Below are 18429 nucleotides of genomic sequence, written 5' to 3'. Positions count from 1 at the left end.
TATGCCTAAGATTCTCCAAACCATAAAAGAAACCCATAAACTCAGGGAAAAAAGGAGTTTTATAGCAAGAGCGTTAAGAGGAACTGCACCCTCTATGTGTTGTGGCAATGAATGACTTTTTTCATCCCTTTTATGTTCCTCTATGCTTTCTCAATTTTCTGAAGTGAGCAGATATTGATTTTAAAGTCCGGGGAAAAACAGCCTGTTCCATTCCTTATCAGGAGGAGGACTGCGATGGTTACTTTTATGTGTCAATATGGGGGGCACTTGGGGATTAGATTAACAATTGAATTAGGGAGCTCTGAGTAAACAGCTTGCCTTCTATAATGTGGGTGGGCCTCATCCAATCAGTTGAGGGCCTCGATGGAACAAAACCACTGGCCTCTCTGAGCCAGTGATTTCTCCTTAAATTCCTGCAGGCTGCAGCCGCACCAACGGCTCTCCTGGGTCTCCTGCTGTGGCCCACACTGCAGATTTCAGACTTGCACGCTCCATAAGCATGTGAACCAATGCCTTATAATAAATCTGCTTCTACATACATATATCCCATTAATTCTGTTCCTCTGGAGAATCCTGACTCACACAAAAACAGACAAAAAAGGATCTCTGTCTCTGCACTGGCAGGGGGCTAGAGAGGGAGGGCTCAGAAAGCCCCTGGGACACAAGCTGCCAGCAGGTTTCATGGCAGGAAGCCAGGGGTCGCCAAGGAAACAACATCAGTCATAGTTAGACAAACACAGTGCAGTCAGAGTGGGGCCTGTGGTGGAACAGTGATGGGCTCTACATATTCCTGGCAAAAAGGGGTGTACAGATGACAGGCCTTCCCCGTCCACTGCTATGCTCCTCTGCCTTCCAACAAGCAACAAGAGTGCAAAGAAAAGGGAGGCGGCGAACTCTGGAAAGTACATTTATGAAGTGCCTGCTGCATTCCAGAAGTATACAGGCTTGCCTTCAGACTTCAGCTCTGCCATTTAATAGCTATGTGACTTTGAACAAGGCCCTCACAGCTTTAAATCCATTTTTTCATCTGCAGCTGGAAGTAACAAAACTAACTACACAGTCTGTAAAATGACTACCTCAAGCTTAGCACAAAGCAGGCAGTTAAAAGGATGGGAAGCATGATTGCATTTTTTCTTTTCTTTTTTCTTTTTTCTTTTTTTTTTTGAGACAGAGTCTTGCTCTGTCGCCCAGGCCAGAGTGCAGTGGCACAATCTCGGGTCACTGCAACCTCTGCCTCTTGGGTTCAAGTGATTCTCCTGCCTCAGCCTCCCGAGTAGCTGGGACCACAGGTGTGTGCTACCATGACCCACTAATTTTTTTGTATTTTTAGTAGAGATGGGGTTTCACCATGTTAGCCAGGATGGTCTCAATCTCTTAACCTCGTGATCCGCCCACCAGAAATTCTCAGAGAATGTTATCAAACTTTGAAGGAGACCTAAATCCACTGCGAGGTGACTATCCCCAGCAAGAGCAACGTCATTACCTTCTCCAGGTCTGCCTTGTGCACCGGGGAGCTGGGTGGAGGAAGACATTCTGAGTCCATGGGCCCACTACAGCCACTGTAGGCTTCTTTGATCACCTATAAAAAAGGACAGACACCTTTTGAGTATGCCCAAAGGCAGAGACACTTAAAGGCTTGAACCATGAATTGTATAGACGGAGGCACATGGCACAGTAGGGAAATTCACAGGCTCAACAGCACCTGGCTCTGAGTTCCAGGGTGCCAGCTACTCCTTTGTTCACTCACCCACACATCCACTCAGCAAGCGTCTATCAACACTGGTACTGACACAGGGTGTGGAACATGCATCTACATTTCCCGCCGGCATAGAGTTTCATTCCATAGAATTTATACATCGCCATGAACAATGAAGGTCACCAAAAGAATGACGGCAACATGAGACAACAGTAAGTGCTTCAAAGAATAAAAGATGGTGGGGGGTTACTTTACATCAAGAGACCTGGGGGCCTTACGCACCCACGTTGAAGCGTCCAGCCGTGCGAACAAGTGGCAGGGAAGGGCTCTGGGCAGCAGGAACAGCTGGGGAAAAGTCGCTGTGCTGGATATGAAGAGCTTGCGAACAACCCAGAGTGCAAAGTGGCAGGAGGGGAGAGGGAGGACGTGGTAGGAGATGAGGCGGGGGCAGGTAGGAGCCTTCAGGCCCAGGAGAAGACAGGCCCTGGGGGCATTTCAAGGAGATGAGGGACCAGATTCAAGAGCACTGACTCAAGACCTACCGCCTGGGTTTAACCCCAGCTTCAACCTTGGACAAATCAATGCACTGCTCTGCGCTTCAGCTTCCCCATCTGCAAAGCGCAGGTGCAACACTACCCACCTTCTGAGGATTAACTGCCCTGTGACAGGGCCTGAAGCACAACCGGCCTGCAATCGTTACAAGGCTGCAGAAAGCACTCTAGTTGCTGTGGGAATAAATGACTACACAGGCACAACAGCGAAGCACAGGGAAACCCATTAGAGGCCATGGCTGTAGCTGTGCAGGCGGCAGCATGGGCTGGAGTGATCCCGGTGAAGACGGAAGGACTGAAAGGGAGTCAGGAGGTGCCCGAGGGAGAATCGCCAGGCCCTGCTGGATTGCACACGGGGTTTGAGGGAAAAAGCTGACTCCAAGGTGGCTCCTGGATTCTTAGCAACTGGGTGGTGCTATTTACTCAGAAGAAGACTGGGCAGAGAAATGGGCTGGGTGGAGAGAACCCAGTTTGGAGTCAACAGCAAGCTTCCAGTCAGAGCTAGAAATAAACTGGGAGCTGCTGGCAAAAAGATGATTCTCACCACCTTGGACTAGATGAGTTTACCGGGGAAGACGGCAAGACATAGAACACAGATCAGGGAGGACCCGGAGCCCGTCAGTGTTTAGTAGAGTTGAAGGAGAGAGCTAGAAGGCACGGGAAAGCAGGCAGAAAACCAGGAGAGCACAGCCCTCAAGGAGAAGAAGAAGAGAGCTCCACGGAGGGAGATGAGCCCAGAGAGAAAGAGAGGGAGAGAGAGCCATGACTCCACAGGGAAGTGGAGGGACTGCAGCGGGGAATGGGTGGAGGAGGAGAGGCGCAAAGGAAGGCATTTCCAAAGTGTTCCTTCTCCTGTTGAAGGACACGTCCATTTTAACAGAAGGCAGAGTGAGGATGCGGAGGGAAGAGGGTGGAGGCAGAGAGGCCCGCACATCCCGTCTGATGGAGTCTACCTTCTCAGTAAGAACACCTGTTACCAGCCGTGTGGCCTTGGAGGAAAGTACTCACTCTCTCAGAGCTTCAGGTCCCTCCCTAGCGAGGGAGTGGGTGTCAAGATTGCCTGTCTGGCAGGAATGCCGTTAAACTGAGACAGTGAGACCCACTATGGAAGACGTCTAAGCCAGCATGCGGCACGTTTCCGTCCAAACCATGGTAGCAACACCATCATCACTGGGAGCACTTTTATGATTTGTGATAAGAGCTCCAAAAATGACTCTGCACAAGTCTTCCAGATGCAGGGATTGTGGGCCTGCAGGTCAGGATTCCGTGCACAGGGCCTTCTCAGCCATCGCTGCATGCAGTCACCGCCCCACTGTTGCAGTAGGTGTTTCTCCAACCCCTACTGAGCTAATCAACATCCAGGCCTGGCTCTGGACACAGAGGGGTGCAGAAAATGAGACAGACAAGGTTCCAGCACTTGTGAAAGTCACAGTCTTAGAACTGAAAGGTTAGCAGGCAAATCTTTCAAAATGTCTTCTACTCTTTTTGGGACTAAGCTGCAATTTCAGTTAAACCCAAGCTGCTTCTGGGCAAGAAAGAAACAGCAAAGTCCCAGCTATGTGTGTCATAATTTTGCAATTGGGTCTCCACAGACATATCCAAATCCCCTTGGCTTGTGCTGGTGCTGGGATTCAATCCAAGGCCTGACAAGAGACCACGATAGTGTTTCCAGCCATTCTGCTGCCCAGCTGTTTCATGAAAAACAATAGAGTGGTGTCCACAGTGGAGACTACAAAGGAGAAAAAGAAAACGAAAGAAGAGACCCGGAGAGCTGGCTGTCCTGTGTCCTCTGCTAAGGCAGGGTGTGGAAGCAGGACAAAACGGGACCCTCAGTGCAGTGATCTGTGGGTCAGATCTCTCCTGTTTCTCTCACTTTCATGCTAATTGCTTTCTCGGTCTTTACTCCCTCACCTGCCCTAAGGTAATCGTTAAGTCTCCAATCGGCAAGGCAAATTTGTATTTGATTTGCGGACAAGACTCTTTCTTTTCCCTAGAAAAGAAAACTCCTGAGCTTCTATGTCAAACTCACCTGGGTTTCAACCCCAGGTCGACCACTTGCTGCTTATGTGAAGCTGAGCGATGTATTCTCGGAGCCTTCCTTCCTTCCTCAGTAATACGCACAAAATAACACCTGGGGGGTCACTGTGAGAACTAAACGATAAAGCAAATGCGAAGTATCCAGCCCAGCGTTTCTCCCCTGGCATTAAGGAAGCCTGAGCTCTTCCCACCATTACACTTAATGGTGTGAAATAAAATGTGCTTCAATGACACAAATACACCTGAACTTGACATGCTCTTCATTTTACACTAAAAGGCTGTACGCTATAAAACGCAACCTGCCAAAACCCATGATCTCTGGCAAATGTTTTTATTAAAAAAAAAGGTTGCCTTCTTTCTTTTCTTTTTCCATGGGGGAAGACTCTACACACGTCTTTGGCAGCACTACTCCAATTATCCCCAGCAGCCTCTTGGGTGGGGTGGAGGGGGCTGGCTGTGTGAACGGTGTCTTCCAAAGGAGTTGTGCTTTTTTTTTTTTTTTTTTTTTTAATAGCTAAATAGAACTCATCTTTCACGATTCAGCTGAGGTCTCCCATTGTTGGGAAGCCTGCTCTGGCCCTTCTGTGTGGTCCACGAAGCAGGGCTCCCGCTCCACACGTGCCCACAGACAGCCACATGCTCCTCTTCAGAGCAGGCCACAGAGGGCTGTGTCTCCCACTAAGATGTGCTCATGCTCATAGGAGGAGTGTTCCCAATGCCTACTTCAAAACAGCCACCGAAAGTTTGATTAAAGGGGAAAAAAATGAGGGACTGAAGAAAGAAATTGGAATTAAGATTTCATGAAGGAAAAAAAAGGAAAGAGAAAAGCAGAAGGAAAGAAACTTAGGCCATCACTAAAATAAGTAGAGCCTGATGACCAAGCTTCCCCAGGCCTTGGCACTGATTTCTAAAATCCTCAAGGGGAAAAGGTTGTGTTGTGTATTTTTTAAAGGCAAGTAGATAAAAGCCATCTGGCACATACACGCTTCCCCACCCAGCCCTACCCTAACACACACACACCCTGGCTAAGCTCCTGGCAGACTCGCCTGGTCCCGGGAGTGTCCCCATCCCTCCTCTGTTCCTGTCAGGTCCTACTTTCCAGCAGACAGACGATGCCGCCTAGGATCAAAGCCACTCATGGAACCGCCTTTCCAAGAAGCCTTTCCCGGTACACCCACCCATATAATCTCAATGCTTAGAACAGGGAACATAGACAAACAAGCCACGTGTGCCCTCCAATAATTAATTTCTCTCCCAGCTAGAACTCACATTCCCCAGGAGAATAACAGCGCCTCCAACAGTGTTTGGGAGCATCGCATTCAGCCACCCAGGGCAGGCCCAGGACCAACCTGGGGCCCAGCGAGGGGGTTGCTCATGGCATCCCAGCTTCATGGGACTATCTTTCCCCAGACTGGATAATCACTATGTCCAAGGCACAAAGAAAGGCATTGCTAAAAACATCAATCCGCAGACACAAGTCTTTATTTCCACAAATGTTTTCAGCCAGTTGGAGAGATCAGGTTAGTCTCATGTAACTGTCTTTCTACTCTGGATCTCTGTTGATTGCCAACTTGCAGCAGCAGAGTTAAGTCACAAGTAGTAAGTCAAGCATTGATCACTCCAATTCTTTGAACAGCTATAAATGAGGTCTCTAATAATACAATTCTACTTGAAGAGCCATGGCTATGAGAGGTTCAATGTGTATTTAAGAGAACTGGATCCAAATTCAGAATCACGAACCCTCCAAAAAACAAATTGTTATATGTTTTGTGGCATTTTTGTTTGCTTTTAATTTGAGCCCTCAACTCCAGAAACACAATCTCTGCACATTCTTTAAGGAAATCTGACCACTCCGTTTCTGGGAATATTGGCTCCTGTCTTCTGTTTGACCCCTACATAAAGGCTCATGTTTTCAGCATCTGTGTACACACACACACACACACACACACACACACAGAGAGAGAGAGAGAGAGAGAGAGAGAGAGAGAGAGAGAGAGTCAGTTAATTCTGGCAGGAACTGCTAGTAATGAAAGTTGCAGACAGAGAGGAGAAACAAATTTGGCAGTAATTCTTGCGTAAGTATGTGCAAAGTCATGCACTGGTTAAACACAGTTCTCATGGCTCTTTTAGACTTGACAAAGTCATGCACTGGTTAAACACAGTTCTCATGGCTCTTTTAGACTTGACAAAGGGCGTGTGCTGCTTCATTAAAGATTTTTAATGGTTACGTTAATTATGATTCACAGAAAGTCAAATCTCACATGTTCTCACTCATGTGGGTGCTAAATAATGTGTGCACATGAATGGTGAGAGGAGAATGACAGCCAGCGCAGACTGGGGAGGCAGAGGGAGGGGAGGAAGGAGGATGTGAGAATCTGGTTCATGGACACTGGGGAGGCTGAGGGAGGGGAGGAAGGAGGATGGTGAGAATCTGGTCCATGGACACTGGGGAGGCTGAAGGAGCAGAAGGAAGGAGGATGGTGAGAATCTGGTTCATGGACACTGGGGAGGCTGAGGGAGGGGAGGAAGGAGGATGTGAGAATCTGGTTCATGGACACTGGGGAGGCTGAGGGAGAGGGGGAAGGAGGATGTGAGAAATGGGTTAATGGGTACAGTGTACAGTACATTATTTGGGTGATGGATACCCTGAAAGCCCTGATGTGACCACTATGCAATCTACGAATATAAATTTACACAGATTTTTTCCAAAGCTGTGTTTCAAAACACTGAAAGTCTGGTTCATCAGTTTTGAACAACATGGAATATATAGCAGTTTATATTAATAAAAGACTTGGTATTGTATTATAAAACAATTCACGTTAGAGAGCTGTTAATCCTAAGAGATAATACAAACAGTATCCTTCATATTTTAGCTGTTTATTACAGTTTTAAGAGTGCATTTATATCATGCTTTCATTCTACCTCTTTGATATTTCTGATACTTATTTCCACTTGATAAATGGGAAAGGTTTTGTTGCCCCAAAACAGCACAACGAGCTGACGGTAGTCCAGGAACACACCCTACGCTGGCAGGCTCTCTGCCCCTTTCCATCGCTCTAGTGCACCACCTTTCAGCTCAGCAAGAGTGGTTCTTTTAGGCTGCAGTTCTACAGCTTTTTAAAAAAAAATCTACTTCAGTCATCAAGATGTAGCCTTTATAAGGTGAAATAAAGAGCTATAATGATAACACTGACTTCTTTCAAATTAAAAACAAATAATTTTAAAATCATCAAATATTTGGAAAGTAAGCACTACATTCCCAAGTAAACCATTAGTCAAAGAAGAAATCACAACAGAAATCAGAAAAGATTTTGAACTAAATAATAAAAGCACAAAGTATCAAAACACAGAGGATGCAGTTAAGACTGTGTTTAGAATGAAACATGCAGCCTTAAATGCATGTGTAAGGAAAAAAAAGTCTGAAAAAAAACAATTATCTAAGTGTGCACTTCAAGACATTGAGGTAATTACGGCAAATTAGCCAAAAAAAAAAAAAAAAAAAAAAAACCAGAAGTAAAATAATAAAGAAAAGAACTTCATAAAGTAGGAAACAATCAATCATGCTACAAGAAAAAAAACATTTTCCCCAGAAAAAAATTTTTGAGAGAACTAATAAAATTGATAAACCTCTGGCAAGCCCCATGAAGAAGGAAAGGCGGCAAAGGGCATGCTGACTTCCAGTTAGCATACAGAAGAGCACGCAAGACCATCACTCCCACCCTGACAAATGAAACAAGTGGGTACACTAAAAAACAGTCCTAGTACATCTGAACCCTTCTGAGCGATGAAGACACAAAAAACCTCAATGAACTAAACCCTAAAAGTGAAGGGTCCTTCGTAGGAAGACAGTGACCCACAGGCCCCCTTGTAACTGACAGCATGGTGGGTGAAGGGGGACCCACCATACATGGGACGGGAGAAGCCAGCCAAGTTCTTACCGTGTGGGCTGGTATACCTGTTTACAACATGGCACCCCAGTGACAGAACGGGTCCACAGTCACTGCCAACTCTCTCCAGGGTCTCAAGGCTTCCAAGAGGCTCAGGCTTCCAAGAGTAAAGAACATCCACAGTTGGAGACAGAGCAGAGCACAGAGGGATTTCTCCCAAGGCACAAAAAGCCAGAGGCAAGGCTGCAGAGAAAAGAGACCACCTCAGCAAGCCACAAAGCTGGCTGAGCTGGTTTAGAAAGCTGGCGCTTGTCTGTAGCACACAGAAGAGATCTTCAGATTTTCACCACGGGTCTTGGGTCCCATGCCATGCCATGCCGATAGGAAACTCCTGATCCAACACGTCAACGGTTCACAAGGCAGTAGTGGAGTGAGCCAGGGTGAAGCTGCAACCGGGCAGGCCCTCCCACCTGCAGGTGAGCCAGGCACAGGCTGCACGGGGAGCAGGCAAGGAGGAGGGGCAGCCCTTCTCTGGGGAAACAGGACTCTCTTCAGTCTACTGTTCTTCAAAATGCGTGAAATGTCCTGGAAACTCCTGAGACAAATTCAACAGAGGCAGCCCAAGAGGTGGCCGGATATTCGAATGACCAAAGATGTTAAAATAACCACAATAAAAACGTCGAAAGAGCTAATATAAAGACCAGTGACAAAGAGATGGGGGATTTCAGCAGAGATGGAAACTATTTCAAAAAGAAAGAAACAAATGCTAGAAGTGAAAAATGGATCTCTGAAAAGGTGACTTCATCAGGTGGACTGAAGAGCCCACAGGAGAGGAGACGACCCGTAAGCCCAAGGACAGGTAAACAGAAGTAGCCACCCAAGCTGAACCACGGAAGGAGTGAAGGAAATCAGAACAGGGTGTCAACACACCTACAGATGCAACTTCAAAAGGAGAGGAGAGGCTGAGCGCAGTGGCTCACACCTGTAATCCCAGCATTTTGGGAGGCCCAGGCGGGCAGATCACCTCAGGTCAGGAGTTCGAGACCAGCCTGACCAACATGGTGAAACCCCATCTCTACTAAAAATACAAAATTAGCCAAGTGTGGTGGTGCATGCCTGTAATCCCAGCTACTCGGGAGGCTAAGGCAGGAGAATTGCTTGAACGCAGGAGGGGGAGGTTGCAGTGAGCTGAGATCATGCCATTGCACTCCAGCCTGGGCAACAAAAGTGAAATCCGTCTCAAAAAGAAAAAGGAGAGGAGAGAAAAAAGTGAGGCAGAAAAGATATGTGAAGAGAAAAGCTTCCCAAAGTGAAGTTTATGAGAGACATCAACCCACAGAACAAAGAAGCACAACCAACCCCGAGGAAAAAACCCACACCACCACACCAAGACCCTTCACAGTCCACTGCTGAAAAACAGATGTGCAGAACAAATCTTAAGAGGCGGCGGCGGGGAGAGGACATGCCACACTAGAGGACCAATGGACACAAAGGACAGGTGTTGTCTCATCCGAGAGAGGGAGAAATGAAGACCCTTCCAGACAGCTAAGGCTGCAAGAGTTGACTTCCAGAAGATCTGCTGTACAAAAAAAAAAAAAAGTTTTTTTAAAATTTGGTTTTAACAACTTCTTTGGGGTAAAAGGAAATGAAATTGAATGAACGCCGAACTCTTAAGGAGAAAATGAAGGGCACCTGAAGGTGAATTCACCTGGGTGAATATTAAAGACATGGCTTAAAACGTGTGTGTCCACAGGAGTTAGGTTCTGCAAAGGATCATACACACAGTAAATGTACTGTGATTCTCCCTTGAGAACTCTGGCAAAGCCACTATGGTACTTGATGGCACATAAAGCCACTCTGTGTTCACCCAGGGCTGCCTGACACCACAAGATGCCCCAGAAACCCCTACAGTGTCACCACCATGCCGCCTGGCTGGCTACGTGAGCTTGGGATACACCAGCACCAGGACTCTGGTACATCCTGGTGAGAAAAGGGAAGCAGTGTTTTCAATTGTCCACCTGATTTCCTTCAGGCGTCTTTCCTATAAGCTGCTCAAGATGGTTGTAGGGTGTTTTAGTTTATTTTGAAATAGGAGAGAGATTATTCACCACGTTGTTTCTTCTTTCAGCGGACACAGGAAGATTCTGACTCTCAGCCTCCCCCCCAGTTTGGCCAAAGGAGAGCGGTGATGTAAGTCCAGTTCTTGCCCCTGAAAACATCCTGCCGTCCGTCACCAGCTGCCCAGCCTGTTTTCCGCGGGCGTGTGCAGAGCGTGCTGAGACACAGAGGTGGTGGCAGAGGAACAGCAGCTTATACTTACGCACATGCTCATGACCTCTTTCCGCCATCCTCAACACTGCGTCTTAGCATCTCACCCTTACAACAGCTCTACAAAGCAGACTCCATGAGCATGCCTCCCTTAGGAAACAGAGGCACTGAGAAGTCACGTAGCTTGTCCAAGACACACAGTGTCTAACGGCTGGGGCTCAGGTCACAGTCCCAAGAGTCTGACTGCAGTGTGTGCCCTACCTATACTGTGTGATAGGGTTTAGCTGTGACCCACCCACATCCCACCTTGAACTGTAGTTCTCATGATCTGCATGTCCCATGGGAGGGACCCAGTGGGAGGTCGTTGAGTCATGGGGGCGGTTACCTTCATGCTGTTCTCCTGACAGTGGCTGAGCTCTCAGGAGATCTAACGATTTTTATAAGGGGCTTTTCCTACTTCTGTCGGCACTTCTCTCCTGCTGCCATGTGAAGAAGGATGTGTTTGCTTCCCCTTCTGCCATGATTGTGAGTTTTCTGAGACCTCCCTGGCCATGTGGAACTGTGAGTCAATGAAACCTCTTTCCTCTATAAATCACCCAGTCTTGGGCATTTCTTCGTAGCAGCATGAAAAGATGAATACCCTATCTCTCAACACAATACTAGCTCACAAGTCCTTTTCCTGACTATGTTATAGTACATTAAACTTAAGAATTATAAAAATCAAGTAAAACGTAACTCAAAGTGGCTATGGAATGGCATTTACCCTAACTGCCTGTCTAACTACAAAAAGACTTATTTTCTCTGACATCCTACCGCTTCCCTGAGGCCTCCTCTTAAAAGGAAATGGGCAGGCTGAGCAAGGGTAGTGATGACCAAACCTGGCTTTGCCTCAGTCATCTGGAAACTCCTTAAAATAGATGTGTAAGCAAAGAACACAGACAAAAAAAGGACATAAACACAGTTCACAGAAATATTAACACAACTGTAGCTCTTAAACCCTATTAAAAAGACTCAATGTAATTCATAATCAGAGGAGTGTAGATGTAAACCAGACTGAGATACCATCCTTCCCCATCAGACTAGCAAAAACTCACAAGCCGGCTAACACATTCTATTGGCAAGGCTGCAGAAAGAAAAGGCACTCTGATATATTGTTGGTGGGAGAAAAAATTGGTAAACCTTCCAGAAGAGTGCCTTAGCTATAAATCAAAATTATAATACGAACGCCTATAACCTTCATAGAAGTGATCGCTCTTTCTGAGAATTCAGCCTACACACTGAAGCGTGAGATGATATGAGCATAAGGCTATCTAGTGCAGAATGATCTGTCAAATCAAAAGGTTGAAAGCAACCCAATGTCCATAAATGGGAGACAGACTATTTTATTTTGAAGGATGGTCTATTCATAAAATAAAATGTCACAGCCTGTAACAAAGAAAGAGGAAGTACCTCTATTCCCTAAATTGCAAAAATCTCCAAGATACTTTGCTTAGGCAAAAAGAAAAAAAGTCCCAAATGTTGCACCCTTTCTATTGGTGGTGGGAGGGGTGGGGCAGATGAAATCTGTATTGCTCTTTTCTTGCCTATGTGCAAGGAAACTCAGAAAGACTACGTACAAAATAGGACTCTCCTCCACCACTGGGAGAAGGAGAATTGTACGAATAACCTTGGAAGACAATCTGGCAGAATCTAGTGATGCTCAAGGTGTGCACATACTAAATACGGCAATTCCAATGGCACACGTGCGTCCCAGAGAAGACACGAAAAGTGAGGCCGTGGGGCACGTGCTGGAAGATCTCACAGCAACTCAGCCTGCAGTAGCAACAGCCCATGAGCACACAAAGTGGCCATCAGAAGCAGAATGATTCGGAGTGAAAAAAAAAAAAACAGCTGCAGTGTACGTGGAGTTTGAAGGGTACGTGGAATTTACATAGAAATTCTAAAATGTGAATAAAGTATCATTTATCATGAATGGGTGTATATACATGTAAGCAAAAGTTCTTTTATTTTTAAATCTTTAGAGACAGGGTCTCATTCTGTCACCCAGCCTGGAGTACAGTGGCCCAGTCATAGCTCACTGTAACCTCAACTCCTGGGGCTCAAGAGACCCTCCTGCCTCAGCCTTCCAAGCAGCTGGGACTACAGGCTGTGCCACCATGCTCGGCTCATTTTTTAATGTTTTATAGAGATGGCATCTTGCTATTTTTCCCAGGCTGGTCTTGAACTCCTGACCTCAAGTGATCCTCCTGCCTTGCCCTCCCAAAGCACTGTGATTACAGAAGTGAAAGCATTTTTTTAAAAGCATACCAAGATAATAATAAAGACCAAATACAGATAAAAGTCGCCTTCGGGAAGGGAGAGAGACTTAAATAGGGGAGGCATGTTTCAGTTCAATCTGTGGCATTTTAGACCTTAAAAGGATATAAAAGTGATACAAAGTAAAACGGGGAAAAAAGATTCTTAAGTCCCTAATGAATCTGAATTACTGGGAATCTACGTTTTGTAAATCTCTGTGTTTCTGGTAAGGCAGTAGCTCTAATGACAGTATCTGGAAGAAACTACACTAGCCCATCTCAGGTCTCTGCTGGTCTACAGTAATTAAAATTCTGTAACAGCTTGAAACTAGTTTTGTCATCTAATTTCCTTTCTAATCAAGACTTCTTAGGTGTCTGTACCATTACATGTAATGGAAGTAACACCACAGACAGGACAAGTAGAGTAATTGAACAATTTAAACTCTTTAGAAAAGATACTTTCCCCTGTATTATTTACTTTCCTTTTAAGAAAAATCAGCAAATGCTAAAAAAAAAAATTCTTGCAATCAACTTCCGTTCATAAATAGAGTCATCATTCTATAATTAGCTAAGTGCCTCTGATCTATAAGTAGCTCCCATCTGGTGAAACGCAATATAAGATGATTTCACCCCATCAGCATCTGACATCTTGAGAAAGTTTTGTTTTTACTGGTCTGTCTGTCGGCTCTACGCCCTCTCCCAGTGGCACTCTAGATGACTTCATGTCACATCAGCACCAGCAAGAAGGGAGCTGCTCATCAGGGTGCAGGAAACACTTTACTTACTCTAAGGACAGAGGAGAAAAAGAAAAAAGCTGAAGTGTCAGAGTGGCCTTTCTTGGTTTTACACTAAGGAACAGCTAAGCAGGGAATGCAGAACGGGAACAGGTGACCAAAAACATGGGATCGCGTGAAGAAAACAGAATCATACAGAAAGCTTCACTTCATTCCATAATTGTCATTCCCTTCTTACAGAAGAGGTGGCTCTATGGTGACAGAAATGTGGAATAAAAGAGGGAACAGAAACAGTCAGATGGCCCAACACAATGAGAATGAAATGTGACGCCAGGAAAATCTGACGTGGACTCCCTGCTCGATCACGTATTGATCATGGGAGCACTTCGCCCACCTGAGACACAGGCTGTCAGCTGACAAATGAAACTACACGTGCCTGTGTTCAGGATTAAGAGACAATGATGGCAGAAAAGTCCCTTGTGAGTGTAAAGGGCTTTAGTGAAACTGGTAACGGTGGTGGCTGATGAACAACATTAAAGTTCCATGCTGGGAAGGCTAAGTAAACTCAACAGTAGAAACTCCTGATCACAGGTCTTCCAGAAGGATCATCCAGAGGGGAAGAAAGCTCTCAATATCCCACATGATACAGATGTGGGAAGAGCCACAGCCACTGCCAACAAAATGAAACAGATAGCATCTGTGTGCCCTGAGCAGCCGCAGACAGTGGCGGGAGCCACTGCTCTAGTCATAGGGTCTGAACCATATGCCTTCCTGCGGATGACAGCAGAAGAGACTGAAGATTTGATGGAGACCTGTGTGGCTTAAGGCCCGCCACTATGAAGGGTTTGACCAGGTGTCCCACTCCTGAGCTGGTTTCTTACAACAGGTACTTGCTGGCAACGACGGACTAGGTGGTTTGGGCCAATCTTCCTGATCATGACGATGAGAAAAGCAAGATAAACATCATTCTTCACAGAACTAGAAAAAACAATCCTAAAATTCACATGGAACCAAAAAAGAGCCCACATAGCCACAGCAAGACCAAGCAAAAAGAACAAACAGAAGAAGGCATCACATGACCTGATTCCAAACAATTCTATAAGGCCACAGTCACCCAGGGAGCATGGTACTGGCATAAAAACAGGCACATCCAATGGAACAGAACAGAGAACCCAGAAATAAACCCAAATGCTTACAGCCAACTTCCCCACTTTATGTTTTGTTGCTTTGTTGACCTTCAACAAAAATATAAAGTGGGGAAAGGACACCCTATTCAACAAATGGTGCCGGGATAATTGGCTGGCCTCATGTAGGAGAATGAAACTGGACCCTCACCTTTATCCTTGTATAAAAATCAACTCAAGATGGATTAAGGACTTAAACCTAAGACCCAAAACTATAAAAATTCTAGAAGATAACATCAGAAAAACCCTTCTAGACATTGGCTTAGGCAAGGATTTCATGACTAAGAACTCAAAAGCAAATGCAATAAAAACAAAGATAACTAGCTGGGACTTAATTAAAGAGCTTTTGCACAGCAAAGGACCAGTCAGCAGAGTAAACAGATAACCCACAGAGTGAGAGAAAATCTTCACAATCTATACATCTGACAAAGCACTAATATCCAGAATCTACAACAAACTCAAACAAATTAGCAAGAAGAAACCAAACAATCTCATCAAAAGTGAGCAAGGACATGAATAAACAATTCTCAAAATAAGTTATACAAACGGTCAACAAACATATGAAAAAATGCTCAACATCATTAATGACCAGGGAAAGCAAATTAAAACCACAATTCGATACCACCTTATTCCTGCAAGAATGACCATAATCAAAAAATAATAGATGTTGGTGTGGATGCAGTGCACAGGGAACACCTCTACACTGCTGGTGGGAATGTAAACTAGTACACGCACTATGAAAACAGTGTGGAGATTTCTTTTTTTTTTTTCAGATGAAGTCTCGCTCTGTTGCCCAGGCTGGAGTGCAGTGGCGCGATCTCAGCCAACTGCAACCTCCATCTCCCGGGTTCAAGCAATTCTCCTGCCTCAGCCTCTCAAGTAGCTGGGACTTCAGGCATGTGCCACCATGCCTGGCTAATTTTTTATACTTTTGGTAGAGACGGGGTTTCACCATGTTAGCCAGGATGGTTTCAATCTCCTGACCTTGTGATCTGCCCACCTTGGCCTCCCAAAGTGCTGGGATTACAGGTGTGAACCACCATGCCAGGCCTGGTGATTTCTTAAAGAACTAAAAGTAGAACTACCATTTGATCCAGCAATCCCACAACTGGGTATCTATCCAGAGGAAAAGAAGGCATTATACAAAAAACATACTTGCACACATGGTTATAGCAGCACAATTCACAATTGCAAAAATATGGAACCAACCCAAATGCCCATCAATCAAAGAGCAGATAAAGAAACTGTGACATAGATATGTGTATATATATACACACACACACACAATAGAATACTACTCAGCCATAAAAAGGAATACATTAATGGCCTTCACAGCGACCTGGATGGGATTGGAGACTATTATTCTAAGTGAAGTAATGCAGGAATGGAAAACCAAACATTATATGTTCTCACTCATAAGTGGGAGCTAAGCTATGAGGATGCAAAGGCATAAGAATGACATAATGGACTTTGGGGACTCATAGGAAAGGGTGGGAAGTGGGTGTGCAGTGTATACTGTTCGAGTAATGGATGCACCAAAATCTCACAAATCACCACTTAAGAACTTACTCATGTAGCTAAACACCACTGTTCCCCAATAACCTATGGAAATAAAAATTTCTTTTAAAAAAAAAGCAAGATAGAAGACAGGAAGCATCTGCCCAAAAGCACGAAGTAGCTACTATGATAGTGAGCAATTCCTGGGCCAAAATCCAGAAGACGATGGAAATTCAGAAGGGAAGCCTGGTGACTAGGACCGCCTTGCCCACTCCAAGGGGGTAACTGAGGGGCAAGGTGGAACCTCTAATGGCTCAGTGGGAAGAGAGATCCAAGCTGCAGTCCAGGGCAGGCCAAGGATGGGGTCCCTGGCAAAATACTCACAAGCAGGATGGGGACCCCAACAGAATGTAACTGGGAGTTAAGAGCAAAAAAAAAGAAACATAAGCCTGCCCTTGAATGGACTGTGGGCTGACTTAAAAGTTACCTAGGTGGCTCTGAGAATCTCAAACCCTGAATTTAAAATAAATGGATTTTGGAGTGCTAACACCCCCAAGCATGTGGGAGAAGCAAGAGGAAATGCTCCTTGGTAGTAGAAAGCATAGTTCTAGGAATCAAATTGTTTCCATAGGAACAACTGGGACCCACGTGAAAAAGAATGAATGAAGTTGGATCCCTACCTCACACTGTATGCCAAAAATTAAAGTGCATCAAATATCTAAATTTAAAAGCTAACACTCAACATCTCAGAATAAAATACAGGTGTAAACCTTCAGGACTCTGGATTAAGTCATCATTTCTTGCATATGACCCAAGAAGCAATAAAAGCAAGGAAGAACTGAAATCTACTCCAATATGGACAGACCTTGAAAACAGGATGCCAAGTGAAAGACGCCAGCCATGAAAGGTCATGTACTATAAGAGCCCACTTCTGTGAAATGCTGACAACAGGCAACTCTAGAGACACAAAGCAGATGAGCAGCTGCCTAAGATGGACAGGATGGTGACAAATGGGCAGTGCCTGCTAATGGGTACAGTGTTCTTTGTTTTTGAGACAGGGTCTCACTCCTATCAGCCAGGCTGGAGTATAGTGGCACAGTCACAGCTCACTGCAGCCTTGACCTCCCAGGCTCAAGTGATTCTCCCACCTCAGTCTCCTGAGTAGCCACATGGCCACCATGCCCAGCTGATTTTTTTTATTTTTTAGTAGAGACAGGGTTTCTGCATGTTGTCCAGGCTGGTCTCAAACTCCCAGGCTCAAGGGTGAATTTACAGTATGTAAATTATACTTAATAAAGCTGTAATAAAAAATTATGTCAATAATTTTCCCCAAATATAATGCCCAGCATGAACTTGAAATAACCTGGCACAAAGATGACAAAAATGACATGAACAAGAACAGCACAACAGACAACAGAACCAGGTTCAAATTCCACCAAAAACTACTGTCAAAAAAACCATGCTGATGACATTTATGACGATAAAAGCCAAGCAGACATTTCTAAAAGAAATTTACAACTGCAAAAGTAGTATTTCCAGCTTGAAGAAGCAGCAACTAGAAATTCTAGATACAAGGCAAAACGGACTCTAAAACCACAACAAACGAAAAAGATTAGAAACTCTAGGACTGAAAACTGCTGTCGTGGATAGAACGCATTCCCCCAAATCCATATCCTGAAATCCTGCCCATCAAGATGATGATGTTAGGAGGCAGGACCTTTGGGAGGTGTCCCCATGAATGGGGCTGGTGCCCTTATAAAAGAGGGCCCAGAGGCCTGCCTTGTCCCTTGCGCCATGTGAGGACACAGATGGAAGGTGCCATCTGTGAACCAGGAAGCAGGCCCTCGCCAGACACTGGACAGAACAGTGCCATGATCTTGGACTTCCCAGTCTCCAGAACTGTGAGAAACACGTTTGCTGTAAAGAAGTCACTCAGTTTATCATACTTCATCAGAGTAGTCCAAGTAGACTGAGACAACTACTGTAACCAAAGCCCAGTGAACAGGAATAAATTTCATAGCAGCTTAGAAGCAGCCAAAAAGAGAAATAATGGGCTGGAAGGTAACAAGAAAAATAAACCAGGCCAAAGAAATAAAAAGAATGCTAGGGCTAGAAACAATGGCTCACACTTGTAATCCCAGCACTTTGGGAGGCCAAGGTGGGCAGATCACTTGAGCTCATGAGTTCAAGACCAGCCTAGGCAACATGGTGAAACGCTGTCTATAAAAAAGATACAAAAATTAGCCGGGCATAGTGGCATGTGCCTGTAATCCAAGCTAAC

The 18429-nt window shown here is 45.2% G+C and overlaps 1 protein-coding gene across 4 annotated transcripts in view; it reads right to left on the bottom strand.

Annotated features, from left to right (window-relative positions):
- Positions 1 to 18429, bottom strand: part of AFAP1 (actin filament associated protein 1) — a 167503-nt gene that overhangs the window by 51549 nt on the left and 97525 nt on the right. For all 4 annotated transcript variants that reach the window (XM_032254103.1, XM_032254106.1, XM_032254104.1 and 1 more), the window contains exon 7: positions 1484 to 1579. In XM_032254103.1, the coding sequence (XP_032109994.1) occupies positions 1484 to 1579 (96 nt within the window). The remainder of the gene's footprint in view (positions 1 to 1483; positions 1580 to 18429) is intronic.

Source organism: Sapajus apella, unplaced genomic scaffold (genome assembly GCF_009761245.1).
Source record: "Sapajus apella isolate SASKATOON/1434 unplaced genomic scaffold, GSC_monkey_1.0 scaffold85, whole genome shotgun sequence".
NCBI classification, from domain to species: domain Eukaryota; kingdom Metazoa; phylum Chordata; class Mammalia; order Primates; family Cebidae; genus Sapajus; species Sapajus apella.
Note: the sequence above shows the minus strand (reverse complement) of the source record. Positions and strands in the feature narration are given on the sequence as shown.